This window comes from Phaseolus vulgaris, chromosome 2 (genome assembly GCF_000499845.2).
Source record: "Phaseolus vulgaris cultivar G19833 chromosome 2, P. vulgaris v2.0, whole genome shotgun sequence".
Lineage (NCBI taxonomy): Eukaryota > Viridiplantae > Streptophyta > Magnoliopsida > Fabales > Fabaceae > Phaseolus > Phaseolus vulgaris.
Window position 1 is genome coordinate 22,623,396 of NC_023758.2, and position 16,928 is coordinate 22,640,323.

Below are 16,928 nucleotides of genomic sequence, written 5' to 3' on the forward strand. Positions count from 1 at the left end.
TTACTTGGAGTGCAGGGTGTGCTGAAATAGGGTTTTTTAGCATTGGTTGTATTGTTCTTGTAGTGTTCAAGAACCGCTGTGTTTGTAAGTGATTGATACTGTTTTTAGTGGATTCCACCTTGGAGTAAGGTGAAACTCGATGTAGCTCTGTATGAGTGAACCAGTATAAAAACCTGCTTGTCTTTTTCTCTCATCCCTGCACTCGTTTATGATTTTGCTTAATTATGTCAAGAACTAAATCTGTTCTTTTGAAATCAAATCTGTTAATTCTGGGTTTAATAAAAACTGTTCTTCCTGATTTGTTAAAGTTCTCTAATCACTGACAAAGTGTTTGTATATGAGGTTTTAATTAGTTTAAGAACAAATAGTCATATTCATTAAATCCTGACAAAGATTCATTCTCTTTTGAAACCTTGTGTTGAATGAACTTGATTGATTTCTTGGCATAATCTGTACTATTCAAACTGGTAAAACTTAACCAATCTGATTCTGTTATACCTCTCTGTTGATTGCAATTTTAATCTGAACAAGGTCAAATTGTGTTAGACTGTTCTGAAGAATCAATCTGTTTCTTTTAAAAACAATCTGTTTTTTTTCTTCTGATATACTGAAAACTGTTTGTATTTGCGAAAATTTTATATGTTCAATTCACCCTTCCCTCTTGAACTTAGACACTAACAGACCCAACAGTTGAGAGTGGCTCTGTTTGAGACAGAGGGGGCCCTACCTGTTGATTGCACTCCGACGATCAAGTCAGTACTGGGCTAGAAACAATAAGTGTGTAAAGCAGTTTCAGTCTTAGAAACGATGTACATTTTCTAGGGTTCTTACCACCCTTTATATAGGTTGTATTAGGTCAACTTCCATATCCTTTAAGGATCTTTCCTGAAGTGGAATTAGGGTTTACTGGTGAGGCATCCTGTGATGCGTTGCACAAGCTTAGCGCAGCTGCGACACAAGACTTGCCTCTTCTGGAGTGCAATCTTTCTAACAGCATAGCCGTCAGGGTACCAACTAATGTACCAACACTGCGGCGTCATCTGTTCTATGAGTGCCCTAAGTATTCACGTGCCATGCACGTAGTCTTTCCCTGGAAACCCTAACCCTAACGGGCCTTAGCGCCTCCAGGGAACACTTGCTTGTGTCGTACCCGAATGTACTATACACACCCCATGCATGATCTTCTCCTGACTTGGGTCTTCTTTCTGGTATCTGGGTGTTAACTCATGTTAACTCATTCTATGTATGGAGCCCATCTTACTGTTGGACCACCGAGGTTAGATGTCGATGACTGATGTCGACCTCTTTTTCAGCCGAGGTCCGAGGTCTGGCCAGTACAATTACTGATGGCAGAGAGATGTTCCTCTATATGTTTAAAACGCCATGAGCTTAATGTATTGTAGAATTTATTTTTCAGTCAAAAGTAGAATAAGAATTTTACTTGTAATTTTTTCTAATTGTAATTAGGTTGAATTTAGGCATCTAAAAACCAACATAGGTTAAATTAGGGTTTCTAGAAACTCCTAATCTAACCATGGCCAGTAATTTAGACCTAATTGGAGCACATGAAGCACACCTAGTCACACTTCCCATGTGAGCTCCAAAAAGGCGCCAAGATTCAAACATTTAACATTTAAATTTCCTCTCATTTCCTTTGGCCAAATCAGGTCCTCCATCACTATAAAAGGAGGAGCCTACCTCATGTAAAACCAAGATTAATCATAAAGTGAAATTGCTGCCAAATTCTTGTGCCAATTTGTCACTCTTGTATACTTCCTCTCTAGGATAAGAAAGCTTAGTCTTCAACCTTCACCTTCCAAAGTGAGCTGGCCGAACAACTCACCTTCCATACATTTCATGCACCTTCAAGGAGTCCACACCTATTAGGAGATCCTTGCACGCCTCTTTTATAAGCTTCCGCCACCATCAATTCAAGTTTCAACACAACATGAAGGAACTTCTTCCATCATTTGGTATCATGAGCTATGGTCTTCAATATATAAATGCCTTCTCTTGATTTTAATTTTGTGTTGTTCTTAATTCCGCGTTGTTTATCATATTCCTTACATGTCTTGCTGTTTTAATTTTGTTTTTTGATTCATTGTGATGTTTGAAAAATTCTAATCGGTGCATTTGATTCAAATTGTTCTTGAGTTTTCAATTTCAAACTATTTTTAGGTTCCTAATTGTGGTGTTGTTCTGTTTTTGCTTTATTTGAGTCTTTATTGCAATTTCAATCGGTGCAATCTGTTTAGTTTTTGAGTCTTTTGATTTTATGAATCTATACATGTTATGTCAAGTGATGTGTTTCCAAGAATTTTCATCAAATCCTAGTAGTACTTTTCTTGATTTGATTTTGAGTCTAGTTTATAATCTGAATTGTTTGATCCTTTGGTGCATTTTTCTTTTAGATTTTAGTTCATGCTTGAGTGCTAGATCCACACAAGTTCTTATATATCACTTCTATTGTGTTTTTGAAGTTTCTTAAAACTGTTTTTAAATTCCAGAATTAGGTTTCCTCTGTTTTTAATTTTGTGTTGGTTGTTTTTGCTTATGAAATTAAAATTCGTTGGAGAAAAATTATGAAATTATGGATCTAAACAGATTGAAGTGTTAGAAAAAAGTGAAGCCAAATTCAAAATAGAAAAAAATTGATAAATCAAATACAATGAGTGTGCAATTATGGCGCGAAAAAAATGGTGAAATGGCATCGGATTTAAAAAGTTTATCAAAATTAATTGGTGCATTTTTTTGGTGTGATTCCAGCGCCAAAATTTAGCTAAGATCTTGAACTGTTTGTGATTTAAATTTCAAATTAAAATTCGAACTATACAGCTCAACATAAATATTTTAAGTCACACATTTTGTACCTCAAAATTCCAGTAATACTGTTTTGATTTTATTAATCCAATTCTAGTGTCATTCTTTAGGTTCAATTTGTTGAGTGCCTTATTTATTTGATTGTCATATTCATTCAATACTCTTTCAAGTTGTGTCATATAATTACTCCCTTTGTTGTTGTCCAATTCCAAATTGATTTGTTTCTTTGGTTTGAAATTTGTTGATCTCTTTTGATTGGTGGTAAAATTTTCAAAAAAAAATAAAAATGGTGCTTGGTTAAGTTGGAACTAACCTTTATGGTGAGTCCATTATTACTTAGTAGGTGCTGTTTTGAAGACTTAACTTGAATATATTTGAGAGGTTGAACAAGAGTGCAACAACAAGTGAGTTTACAAAATACACAAAGAGTGGGTGCCAATAGCAAGAGTAACAACAAAAAAGAGTACCAACAAGCAAAAGAAGAACATGGAACAGGGTTTCTAAATTTTCTTTTGTAATCCAATTTTCACTGTATTTATTTCGAGTTGAAATTGCATTAAACTTTGATTAATTAGTGGAATAATTACGCATTAGACGATGAATGTCTTTAATGGTTCTAAGTGCCTAACAGCCTCACCTTAGGATACGTCGCTTAAAAGCTTTCTAGTTAGCTACCTTTAATTGTGTTTTTGTTAATTGTTTTGCATTGTTTACTTGCTTTGTATTGTTTAATTGTTTTGCATTTTTCTTGCTTAAAATTGTGTTTTTCATTCTTAATTATGATCTAAGTGAATTACTTAGAAAAATATTTGTTAAAAGTCTTGAGGGATAGATTTTGGCAAGGAAAGGCTTGGTACGTAAGAGATCTAAGTGATCCACCTCCCTTTCCTGTGAAGCTACCTTCATTACATTCCTTCTCTTTTTTGGGGTAAATTACTTACAACACATAACTTTAACCATGTCTTCTCATCATTCTAATGAAAGTGAAGAGTCTATCGAATCTCTTTTAAAAAATTAGCACAAGACTTTCAAGCTCTTTCATATAGAAAAATACAACATGAGACCCTTCTCAAAGAAAGGGATACTCAATTTGCTTTAATACAAGATGAGTTGAAAATGGTTAAAGAAAGAGATGAATACACCAAATCCAAAGAGAGTTCACATGCATCTAGCTCTAGGGGTAATGATTCTTTTGGGGAACAAAGTCTTAGAATTAATGAATACTATCAACCACCCCCTAGGAGAGCTAGAAAAGAAATCCCAAAAGAGGTTAGGGTAGATCTCCCTTATTTCCATGGAAAATAAAATGTAGAAGCTTATCTAGATTGGGAAATGAAGGTAGAACAATTGTTTGCTTGCCATAGAATAAGTGAGGAAAGAAAAGTACCCTTAGCCACTCTAAGTTTCCAAGGTAATGCTATGTATTGGTGGACGACCCTTTAGAGAGATAGGCGTCTTCATAAAGATCCTCCCATAAAGTATTGGAATGATCTTAGGGGAGCCTTAAGACGCTGCCATATTCCCTCCTACTATAATAGAGAGTTAATGGACAAGCTCCAAAGACTCCAGCAAAAGACCATGAGTGTAGAGGAATATAGGCAGAAAATGGAATTATATATGATGGGAGCCTCAATTAGGGAGTCTGAACCCACCACCATAGCAAGATTCTTAAGTGGTCTTAACCTTTAGATTAGAGATAGAGTTGAACTTTTGCCCTACCAAGACTTGAATGATTTATTTCAATTGTGTATCAAAGTTGAACAACAAAATTTGAGAAAAACTTCAAGTCGTAGGTAAAACCCATACTCTAACTCTTATCCAAAAAATAAGTATAAGAGGGAGGAAAGTGTACCTAAAGAGAAACCACGAGAAACTCCCAAGAGTGTAAGAAAAGATGTGCTCACTCCACCCACTCGTAGTAGAGATGTTAAATGCTTTAAATGTTATGGTTGAGGTCATGTTCAAGCCCAATGCCCAAACCAAAGAACTATGTTCTTAAGAGGGGTAGATGAATATAATAGCCATGATGATGAACCTAGTGGGAAAGAGGAAGAGAATAGTGAGGGAGCATATCCATGTGAGGGGGAGTTAATGATGATTCGAAGAACCCTCAACAATCAATCTAGCGTGAACCTAGAGACACAAAGAGAAAACATTTTTCATACAAGACGTAAAGTTTTAGAAAATGTTTGTTCTCTCATTGTGGATATAGTGGCTCTTGCTGCAATTGTTGTAGCGCTAGAGTGGTTGAAAAGCTAAATCTACAATTAATACTCATCCTAAACCTTACAAACTTCAATGGAACAATGGAGATGGGGAATTAACTGTAGACAAGCAAGTGAAAGTCGAGTTTTTTGTGGGAAGCTACAAAGATAAAGTTTTATGTGATGTAGTTCCCATGGAAGCTTGTCATATTTTGTTGGGTAGACCTTGGCAATTTGATAAGAAAATTATGCACAATGGTCTAACCAATGAGATTTCCTTCACCCACAAAGAAAATAAGTTTATACTTGATCCTTTATCACATTCACAAGTGGTAAAAGATCAAGTACAAATGAAACAAAAGAGGGATGAAGAGAAAAAAAAAATAGAAAAACAAGAAAAAGCCCTTAGGGAGCAAAAGGCGTGGGAGAAGAGTGTTCCTTCCCACAAGGTCATTCAACAAGAAGAAAGAATTGAAAACACATTTGAAAGTATGCTTCTTGTTGAACAACCTTCAAGCCTTTTAATTTGTAAAGGAACACTTTCATGCACTGCCACACTTGTTGAGACCTATGTTATACCTCCTCAAGTTAAAGAACTTTTAAAAGAATTTGATGATATATTCTCTAAGGAAGGCCCCATAGGACTTCCTCCTTTTAGAGGTATAGAACATCAAATCGATTTAGTTCCGGGAGCTAGTCTACCCAATAGACCAGCTTATAGAACTAATCCTGAGGAAACTTAGGAGATAAAATCACAAGTACAAGATTTGTTGGAGAAGGGTTGGGTTCAAAAGAACTTAAGCCCTTGTGTTGTACCTGTCTTGTTGGTGCCAAAAAAAGAGGGCAAGTGGAGAATGTGTTGTGATTGTAGATCCATCAATAACATCACCATCAAGTATAGGCATCCAATTCCAAGACTAGATGACATGCTTGATGAATTGCATGGGTCCATCATATTTTCTAAAATTGATCTTAAAAGTGGATATCAGCAAATTCAAATTAAAGAGGGTGATGAGTGGAAAATCGCTTTTAAAACCAAATTTGGACTATATGAATGGTTAGTGATGCCTTTTGGTCTCACTAATGCACCTAACACTTTCATGAGGCTCATGAATCATGTCTTAAGGGATTGTATAGGTAAATACGTAGTAGTTTATTTTGATGATATATTAGTCTATAGTCAAAGCCTAGAAGACCACCTAAGACACCTTAGGGAAGTTCTCTTAGTGCTTAGAGTTAATAGTTTGTTTTCTAATAGTGATAAATGTACCTTTTGTGTTGATAGTGTAGTGTTTTTGGGTTTTATAGTAAACAAAAATGGGGTACATGTTGACCTCGAGAAAATCAAAGCCATCTAAGAATGGCCAACACCACAAAATGTAGGAGATGTTAGGAGTTTTCATGGTCTAGCAAGCTTTTATAGAAGATTTGTGCCTAACTTCTCAAGTCTAGCTTCACACTCAATAAGTTAGTGAAGAAGGACGTTCCATTTTTTTGGACCGAGAAGCAAGATCAAGCCTTCAAGAGGCTAAAAGCTCAACTCACTAATGCATCCATTATAGCTTTACCAAATTTTGCAAATATTTTTGAGCTAGAGTGTGATGCATCGGGAGTAGGCATAGGTGCCGTATTGTTGCAAGGTGGTCATCCAATTGCTTACTTTAGTGAAACACTTCATGGAGCCACCCTCAACTATCCCACCTATGATAAAGAGCTCTATGCACTTGTGAGGGCCTTAAAGACTTGGGAGCACTATCTAGTTTCTAAGGAATTTGTCATTCATAGTGATCATGAGTCTTTAAAATATTTGAAAGGTCAACATAAGTTGAACAAACGCCATGCAAAATGGATGGAATTTCTTGAACAATTCCCTTATGTCATCAAATACAAGAAGGGTAGTACAAACATTGTGGTTGATGCTCTTTCAAGGAGACATGCTCTCTTTTCAAAACTTGGAGCCCAAATTCTTGGATTTGACAACATAATTGAACTTTACAAGGAAGATCATGATTTTGCATCCATCTTTGCTAAGTGTGAACACAAAGCACAAGGAGCATTTTATGTGTCTGAGGGGTATCTTTTTAAAGAAGGAAAATTCGGTATACCTCAAGGAACCCATAGAAAACTTCTTGTAAAGAATCTCATGAAGGAGGTCTCATAGGCCATTTTGGAGTTGATAAGACTCTTGAGCTTTTAAAATGAAAATTCGTTTGGCCACATATGAGAAGAGACGTCCAAAGACATTGTTCTAGATGCATATCATGTTTAAAAGTTAAGTCTAAAACAATGCCTCATGGACTCTATACTCCTTTACCTTTTGCAAGTGCTCCATGGGAAGACATTAGCATGAATTTTATTCTAGGACTTCCTAGGACCGCAAGAGGTTTTGATTCCATTTTTGTGGTTGTCGATCAATTTAGCAAAATGGCACATTTTATTCCATGCCACAAGGTGGATGATGCTCAAAATGTTTATAAACTCTTCTTTAGAGAAGTGGTAAGACTTCATGGGTTACCTAGAAGCATAGTTTCAGATAGAGATCCAAAGTTTATAAGTCATTTTTGGAGAACCTTTTGAGTTTGCATACAATAGGGTAGTTCACAAGACTACTAATATTTCTCCATTTGAAGTTGTATGTGAGTTTAATCCTCTTACTCCTTTAGATTTGTTGCCACTTCCTAATCCACATACCTTTGTGCATAAGGAAGGAGCTACAAAAGCTGAATTTGTTAAGAAAATGCATGAAAGGGTTAAAGAACAAATACAACAACAAACTGAGAAATATATAAGACATAAAAATAAGGGGAAGAGAGAAATAATCTTTGAGGAAGGAGACCTAATTTGGCTTCATCTTAGGAAAGATAGGTTTCCAACTAAGAGAAAGTCCAAACTTAGTCCCCGCGGTGATGGACCTTTCCAAGTCCTCAAGAGAATAAATAACAATGCATATAAACTTGATTTACCTGCGGAGTATGGAGTACATGATACATTTAATGTAATTGATTTAACTCCTTTTGTAGGTAATAATGAAGATGAAGAAGCATTGGATTTGAGGACAAATATTTTTCAAGAGGGAGGGGATGATGGGAGAGGCCCAAGCTCAAGCCTAACATATAGAAGATCCGGGCTAACTAAAAAAGCTATGGCTAGGAGAAGTCAAGAGGATTGGAACACTGCTACTGATGGCAGAGAGACGTTCCTCTATATGTTTAAAACGCCATGAGCTTAGTGTAGTGTAGAATTTATTTTTCTGTCAAAAGTAGAATAGGAATTTTACTTGTAAATTTTTCTAATTGTAATTAGGTTGAATTTAGGCATCTAAAACCAACCTAGGTTAAATTAGGGTTTCTAGAAACTCCTAATCTAACCATGGCCGGTCATTTAGACCTAGTTGGAGCACATGGAGCACACCTAGTCACACTTCCCATGTGAGCTCCAAAAAGGCGCCAAGATTCAAACCTTTAGCATTTAAATTCCCCCCCCCATTTCCTTTGGCCAAATCCGATCCTCCATTGCTATAAAAGCCAAGATTGATCATAAAGTGAAATTGCTGCCAAATTCTTGTGCCAATTTGTCACTCTTGTCTACTTCCTCTCTAGGATAGGCAAGCTTAGTCTTCAACCTTCACCTTTCAAAGTGAGCTGGCCAAACCACTCACCTTCCATACATTTCATGCGCCTTCAAGGAGTCCATACCTCTTAGAAGATCCTTGCACGCCTCTTTCATAAGCTTCCGCCACCATCAATTCAAGTTTCATCACAACATGAAGGCACTTCTTCCATCAACTTGGGCTTGGGCTTGGCCTTTTTCTAGTAGTTGTTTATGATTTGATGAATTGGAGGTTTTCTTGAATATGTTTGCACATTTCTTCAACCTAGAGTTGTCCTCTTGATTTGTGATGGCATTGAGCTCTTCTCTTTACGATTTTTGTGGTGGTTTGCGGAAGCTTCAATGGGTTGTAGGTGGGTTAAGGATCTCCTAAGAGTTGTGGTAGCCTTGGAGGTGCATGAAGAGTAGGAGAGTGAGAGAGGTTCGGCCAACTCTCTTTGGTAGGTGAAAGGGTTGAAGATTAAAGACCTAAATCTAGACAAATTTTAGGCAAGGGAGTAAGAATGACACATTTTGGCAGCATTTCATTACTCAAATTAATCTTCCAAATACATGAGTCATGCACCTCAATTTATAGTGTTTAGAGGGCTGGAAATTCAAAAGAAATTGGAGGGAAATTCAAATGAATTCCCTCCCAAAAGTGGAGCCTAAATGAGCACATGGGGAGGGGTGTGTCTGGTTTGTATGCTCACCCCCTTCATGGGCTTTCTGGACCGACCTTGGTAAATTTAGATGTTTTTGTAGAAACTCTAAGTTTACCTAGGTTGATGTTTTAGGTGCCAAAATTAATTCTAAGAAAAATTACAAATAAAGTTCCTATGCTAATTTTGACAAGAAATTAAAGTCTACTCTACACTAGAGTTTATGGCATTTGAACATGTAAAAGAACGTCTTCTTGGATCCTCTTGGCCATAACTCTAGGGTTGGCCCAAATCTACCCTTTGGTGGGCTTGCATGTGGGCTTGTGCTTGGGCCTCTTCCATCAATTTGGGCCTAAAAATATAAATAAAAGCCCAATTAGACCCCTTCTTGCAATTAAATCAATAAACAACCTCTAGGTCTTCATCCTCCTTATTATATGGTTGTATGAGGCTGGACGATTTTCCATCACCCCTCAATCACACCTCTTAGTATCCCATAAGCCGAATTAACTTAAAACTGTTGAAGCTTATCTACTTTCCAAACCCACCTATCAACTTTCTCCATAACAGGGCACGAGACATGCACTACCTCGAGAAGTTGTCTAACCTGGACCTTCTCCCAATCAAAAAGACTTATTCTCCACACCAAAGACCACTCCCTAACACCGTTTGTCCAAGACCCACAACGATTCAACGACGCATCTTTCTCGACGCTCAAAGAAAAAAACCTTGGGAACTTAAACATCAAAGATTCATCGCCTACCCACCGGTCCTCCCAAAACTTGATAGACTTCCCATTACCAACTTCCCACTTTAAGCAGTCTCCAAAATTACTACCCCATTTCTCCAATTTCCAGATCGACTTCAAACCTTTCCACCAAATGGAAGCATTATAAATACACCTATCCTCCTTCAGATTTCTCCAACCTCCATATTTGGACTCTACAACCTCCTTCCACAAACCTACCTCATTAGACCCCCACCGCCACACCCATTTACCCAGCAAAGCCAAGTTGAAATCCTTGATATTAACTACTCCAAGCCCACCACTTTCCTGAGACTCGCAGACCTTTTCCCAAGAAACCCAAGCGATCTTTCTCCCTTTAGAACCCCAACCCCAAAGAAATTTTCTCTGAATGCTCACGATCTTCTTTATCACAATAACAAGAATTATAAACATTGTCATGTAAAACAATGGAATAGTCGAAATAAATGACTTGATGAGACATATCCTTCTAGCCATAGATAAATTCCTACCTTTCCACCTTCCCAATCTGGATTTGATTCTAGTCACCACTCCATCCCAAAACGCTCCCTTCTTATGACACCTGCCAATAGGCAACCCTAGGTACTTGAAAGGAACTTTCATTACTTCACAGTTAAGAATAGCTGCAAAACCTTGAATATAGAACGCATCAACTCCCACCCCACCAATACTACTTTTTAGGAAATTCACCTTCAACCCGAAGCTAGCTCAAAAAAAATTAACATTGCCTTAATGTTAAACACACTTTTAGAATTCGCATGGCAAAAAATCAAAGTATCATCAGCATATTGAAACATTTTTACTCTAACCTTCTTACTCCCGATCTCCAAACTATCTACCATTCCAAGCTCGTCACCATTCCTAGAAACTCATGCCAGACCTTCAGCCACTATAAGAAACAAGAAAGGAGTGAGAGGATCACCTTGTCTCAGACCCTTCAGCGGTGAAAATTCCTTTGTCAGACTCTCGTTAACAAGGACAAATACCAAATCATAAACAAGATTTAATTCAAAGGATCCACTTATTGCAAAATCCAAGCCTTCCTAACATATAGTAAATAAACTCCCACTTCACAGAGTCGTAAGCCTTCTCATAATCAACCTTGAAGAAAACACAACTCTCTTTGTCTTCTTAGCCTCCTTAAGCACCTCATTGGCAACAAGAACAATATCGATTAAACCCCTTCCTTCGAGAAATGCCGATTGTCTAAGATCAATAATCTTACATAACACCTTTTTCAGCCTGAGAGAAAGTCGCTTTGAAATAATCTTGTACAAACAACCGAACAGAGAAATTGGTCTGAAATCTCCTAGCAACTGAGGATTACCGGACTTGGGAACCAAACAAATGAAGGAAGCATTTATCCCCCTAGGCCAAGAACTAGAGGCAGCAAAATCATTTACTTCCAGAAAAATATCCTTCTTAACCAAATCCCAACAATGTTTAATGAAACTGAAATTAAAACCATCTGGACCAGAGCTCTTTGAACTATCACAGCTTCAAACCGCATTCTTAATTTCCTCTTCAGAAAATGGACTAACTAGCATCTCATTATCTAATTCTGAGACAGAGTTAAAGAAAACATTGTCCAACCTAACCTGGTTTCCTCTAACTCCATCAAATCTAATATTGAAAAAATCTCTGACACTTTCCTTAACCACATCCTTGTCATCCCACCAGCTGCCATTAATATTCATACCGTTAAAGTTATTCCTTACCCTTCTCCACTCAACAGCCGAATGAATAATTTAGTATTTAAATCACCTTGTTGAAGCCATTTGTGGCGAGCTTTCTAAAAATACATTGCTTTTTGCTTGAACATATTTTTGTTTTGTTCCGTCAATAAATGCCTCCTCTCTTCCTTACTTGCCTCATAAAGAACACCTTCGTCAGCCCGAGCATCCAAAATTTGAATCTTCTTTTTTAAATCCTCCCCAATACTATTGATGTTCCCAAAGATATCTTGATTTCATACTTTTAAATCCTGTTTTAATCTTTTCATTTTTTTTTTTAAAAATGAACATTCCTCTTTCAACCACATCATAATTAGTCCACTTGTCTTGCACAAATTTGAACCTGCCATCCTTCTACCAAATATCCAAGCTTCTAAATGGTTTCGGGCCCCAATCAGAATTCTTGTCTTTGAGGACTAGGGCGCAATGGTCTAACATCGATCTATTGGAAACAAATTGTTTACTGTTTGGCCAGATTTCCAACCAATCCTTGAAAACCAAGACCCTATCAATTATGCTTTTCACCGATCCATTTGTTTTATACCAAGTAAATTTTCTGTCAATCATCGGGATATCCAACCGTATGAGCTTAATCAGGTTGAGATGAACATTTTTTGCAACTAACCATATCTTATCAAGATTGATGGTCAAATCATAAGAAAAATGAAAGAAGAATTAATTTTTAGAGTAAATAAAAACTTACTATTAAATAGATGTGAACACATTCTGAAATAAATCAGGTATAAAGGAAGAAAAGTAGAGAGAAATGAGAAAATAAATTTAAGAAAGACCAAAGAAAAAAGAAGATAAAAGTGAGATAGAGATTACGAAGGTTATTATAATTATGATTGAAATTCAAATATGATACATAATATTATTAATTTTTTGTATATGGTATAGAAACTTCTTTTTATTAGGAATAATTAAATTCCACTCTAAAAAGTCTTGTGACTAGTTAATTCTACAAGTTGCTGCTGATAGCATTAATGATGCCAAAGGTTTGGATAAAAGCATTGTCCCATCAAATAATAAACAATAACTAAATATTTTTCTTAACAAAATGGAACCAAATCTCATGAGGTTTTTGCATAACATTCTTCATATGCAACCAAGTTACAAACCAGACGTGAACAAGAAAAGAAAAAGTAAATAATAAAACTTGATTAAAATTAAGCATTGAAGAATGAGAATAATTAAAAGAAAAAAGAGGCCGAAACTGTGTTCAGAAGAAGTCCTTGATTTTGTTGTCAAACACCTGAGAACAAAGCACATTATATGCCTCTTGGGTAGGATGGAAACTGTCCCAAAAAATGTAGCTTTTGGTATTTGAACATATGTGTAGGGTGAAACTGTTGCAAAGTATGCCTGCTTCAATATTTCCCGTGCCACAGCATCCTTTGTTTGCTACTTCGAAACCTAATACCATAAACAATCAATCAAATCGAAATCTTAATTAACTTATTATAATACCATAACAATCCATCAAATTAAAATCTAAATAATTTGTTAAAAAAATAAATTTTAAATTTAATTCACTTATATATAATATCTTATCTTCGGTTGATATATGATTTTCAATTGCATGCAATACAACGTCACGAAATAATTACTACAAGAAAACCATGAAATAGAAAATAATTTTAGAGACTAAAAATAATTAGTTGTTATAGTGACTAAATTAGAGACCATTTTAAAAACTAAAAAAAATTTGATTTTTAAAGTAGTTTTTATTATTGTTAAATAATTTCTAGATTGGTATCTAATTAGCTACCGAGATTTTTGTTACCAAATTTAGAATCTAGATAATTGGTAGTTAAAACTTTGGTAGCTTACTAGATACCAATTTAGAAACTATCTACCAATAATAAAAACTAATTTAGAAACCAAGCATTTTATTAGTCTTTAAAATGATTTCTAATTTAGTCACTATAGCTACTAATTATTTTTTATCTCTAAAATTGTTTTCTATTTCATGATTTTCTTGTTGTGAATTGACTAAAATAAGTTTAAATGTTTTGAAATTATATTGAGCTACTTATAGAAAATATTAGTACATGTGTCTGATTACCATATGTTGCAGGATTTTGAATCATGTTGAGCAAAGGGTTGTAAATATCAAGGTAGACAAGTCTAGCTTCTGAATTTTTTTTATTAAGTGCATCTATTTGAGATGAGAGTTTTGTATTGAAGAGCATTGCTGCTTGGTTCTCAGAATATGAACAATTTCTCTGTAAGCCTCCTCTAATTGTTCTCTGCGAGGGCACACATCCTAGAGCTGGTAAACCAATTACTCCGATCCTTCTACCTCCAAGTCCATAAAGTTCCTGAATTCAATTCATTTAAAATGAGTTTTCATAAGTTGAGAATCAATAATAAATTATTTCATATTAGAACTGTTCAAAGGAAAAGGAGAAATAAAATCTTTTACTAAATTGTGATCGATGTAAAAAAAAGAGATAAATTTTGAAAAATTGTAAATTAGTGTTTTTTTATAAAAAGTAACAATTTTCTTTTAAAAAATTAATATTTTTTATGCAAACACAAAAAATGTACACAAATATGAAGTGGTATGTGAGAAACGGCGTTTCAACAGAGAAGTCTAAACCAAGTTGTTCATTTGGGCATGTGGGGCACATATAGACACATTCATACACACATATGTTTCATATAAACTTGTACCTTTGACCCAATTGTTTGTTTAGCAACCTTTTTGACAAAAAAATACAATTGCCAACTGCAAAGGAACAGACAATGTCATTTCAACCACATTGTTCTAACTTTTTGACCTTTTGCATAAATGTTTGAAAATGATTACCTAGAGCATAGTTTAGCATGTTAAAGTCGGTTAGGTTCAAATTCTACAGGAAAGTGAACACATGCAAAGAAATATATATGCTGCTGGTTTTCTAACTTCCTTCTTTGGTTTTTTCAGTAAAACATACCTGCAAGAAGTTTGTGGCTTCTGAAGTCATTAAGTCGGTGTATGAAGAAATGTCATAATGTGCTCGCCTAATTGGTGATAGAGAGTAAGTATTGGCAATGTCATTACTTCCTGTGCACAATATGTATATGCTTTTTGACATTATTGTGCTTGTTCTATCTTCTCCAACTATTTTCTCTATCTTGCTTTTGTATTCTCTGAACTTCTCCAATTGATCTGCCAATGATAGCACAGACTTGTGTGACACATGGCAAAGAAAGTTCATGTTAGTTATAGTTTTAAGATATGTTAAGGAAAATCATTAATGAAGATGTATGAGTATATAAGGTTTTAAGGAAAGTTATTTACAGCTGATTTAGAGGTTAGAGGATCATATCCAGAACCACCAGATGCAAAGCTTACTCCTGTGAGAAGATCTTGAGGTTGTAGTTTTGGATCAAGATAAGGTGGCAAAATCTTTTTTACTCCAAATTTTGAAGCTAAAAGAAGCCAAAGCAAGTATGTTAAAAAATAATATAAAAAATATTAAGATGTGCACTAAAATCAGCGGAATCTGATAAAAATTAGCTTGATAAAGATAATAAACTTTTGTTATATAATAGAAAATCAATATAAGATCTGGGAGAAAAGAAAGTGTTCATGTTATTATACATGGTAGCATAGTGGAAGAGCAAGGATTTTCATACCAATGATGTCTGATGGGGTTATACCATTGCTGAACCTCCCCGATGGTTGATTCCCTCCACCAAAATCTTTACCATATGGTTGGAAATTGCATTTGAATATGGTGGTGATGTAGTTGTTGTTACCTGTATCTACAATGGAGTCTCCAAACACAATAACTGCTGGAACAGTTTCATTGTTTGGAAGACTCACAACACTGGTATGTTGAGTAACAATGGCAAAAGACCAAAGAATGATTAAAGGCAGATGAGAAAGAAGGTTTTGGAAGAGAAACTTCATGTTTCTATGATTTGCAGTGCCCTTTTTTTCTTTATCAAATACCCTAATGATCTTTGTTAGTGGATGGTTTTGAGCTTGGTGCTAGTCTGCAAGCTACTTATAATACACATTTTTTTTTTCTTAGACAACTTTTTATTATTAATAATATCTATTTATTTCTAAGTTGTGATATCGAGTCTCAGTCAAATTTACTATTAACATTAAATAATTATTGTTAGAAATTAGAAAACACAGTTGACTGAATGTGAAACAAGACCCAATATTATTAGGCTTTCTCACAAAAAAAACAAAGAAATTGATTAATTAATGCAATACATTTTCCTTGTTTGAATGAGAATATTGATCGACATTTATAGATTATAATTTTTTGGTGGGATGCTTTTTTATTTGTTAGGTTCAACGATCTAATTTAAGATTGTGTTTTTGATGAAGGGAAGGTATAATGTTTGGGAACTTGGTGTAATGTAAACTTATTGTTTCGTTTAAGAAAAGAGTGAAAATAAATTTGGTTAGAAAATCAATTAATTGATTTATCCAAGGAAAATATAATGTAAAATAAATTGAATTTGACCGGGAGCTAAAAATAATAACCATATTTAAGTTATAAATGAATGCAACATACTTTTAATATACTTAAAAAACTTTTTTTGGTTTTCTTATATACTTAATAATTTTAATACATATTATATTTAATAAATATAAAATAATTTAATGTTATTAGAAAATTAGTTTTATCTATAATGAATTAAAGACGATATTTATTAAATTTAATAAATGTAATAATTTGTACTATTTTTCAATGTTTAAAAACCATTTGATAAAACATATTTTAAAATAAAAAAACAGAAATACATGACACACACAGTCCAGCTTAATTGCTGTTAATTTTTTGTTGAAAAAATGTAAAGACACAATGAAGCACTCATAATGTAAATAAAAAGAATAGTTTATATCCTTCCATTATTTATATATTTGGACTAAATTGATTAATGAAAGTGCCAATAATTGGTATCACATTTCCATTTTCTTCTTCTTCTTGGTGTCGTGTGAACTTCCCCACCATGCAATCTCCTTGGGCCCAACTAAAAGAACCCCAATAAATGTGAACTTGCATGTAGTGTACTAATCATTTATTTTGATTTCACATGGAACAAGTGTATGGTTCACACTAAGAGTATTGGAGCACTTGTATTTTTTTATTTATAAAAGTAATATTATAAAAAAAAATTAAATAAAAATTAATGTTAGACA

At 34.7% G+C, this 16,928-nt stretch overlaps 1 protein-coding gene across 1 annotated transcript; it reads right to left on the bottom strand.

Annotated features, from left to right (window-relative positions):
* Positions 1-12,799: 12,799 nt before the first annotated feature.
* Positions 12,800-15,742, bottom strand: LOC137809652 (GDSL esterase/lipase EXL3-like). The gene is made up of 5 exons (XM_068610751.1): positions 15,401-15,742; positions 15,063-15,193; positions 14,716-14,949; positions 13,842-14,097; positions 12,800-13,189 (listed from the first exon to the last, which is right to left on the bottom strand). The coding sequence occupies exons 1-5, from the start codon at positions 15,675-15,677 to the stop codon at positions 12,996-12,998; spliced, it is 1,092 nt and encodes a 363-aa protein (XP_068466852.1). The 5' UTR covers positions 15,678-15,742; the 3' UTR covers positions 12,800-12,995.
* Positions 15,743-16,928: the final 1,186 nt, after the last annotated feature.

Coding starts and splice junctions, on each gene's coding strand:
- LOC137809652 (XM_068610751.1), bottom strand. CDS start 15,677: ATGAAGTTTCTCTTCCAAAACCTTCTTTCTCATCTGCCTTTAATCATT. Junction 15,194..15,400: donor AACCCCATCAGACATCATTG/GTATGAAAATCC, acceptor GGCTTCTTTTAG/CTTCAAAATTTGGAGTAAAA. Junction 14,950..15,062: donor CTCTAACCTCTAAATCAGCT/GTAAATAACTTT, acceptor GTGTCACACAAG/TCTGTGCTATCATTGGCAGA.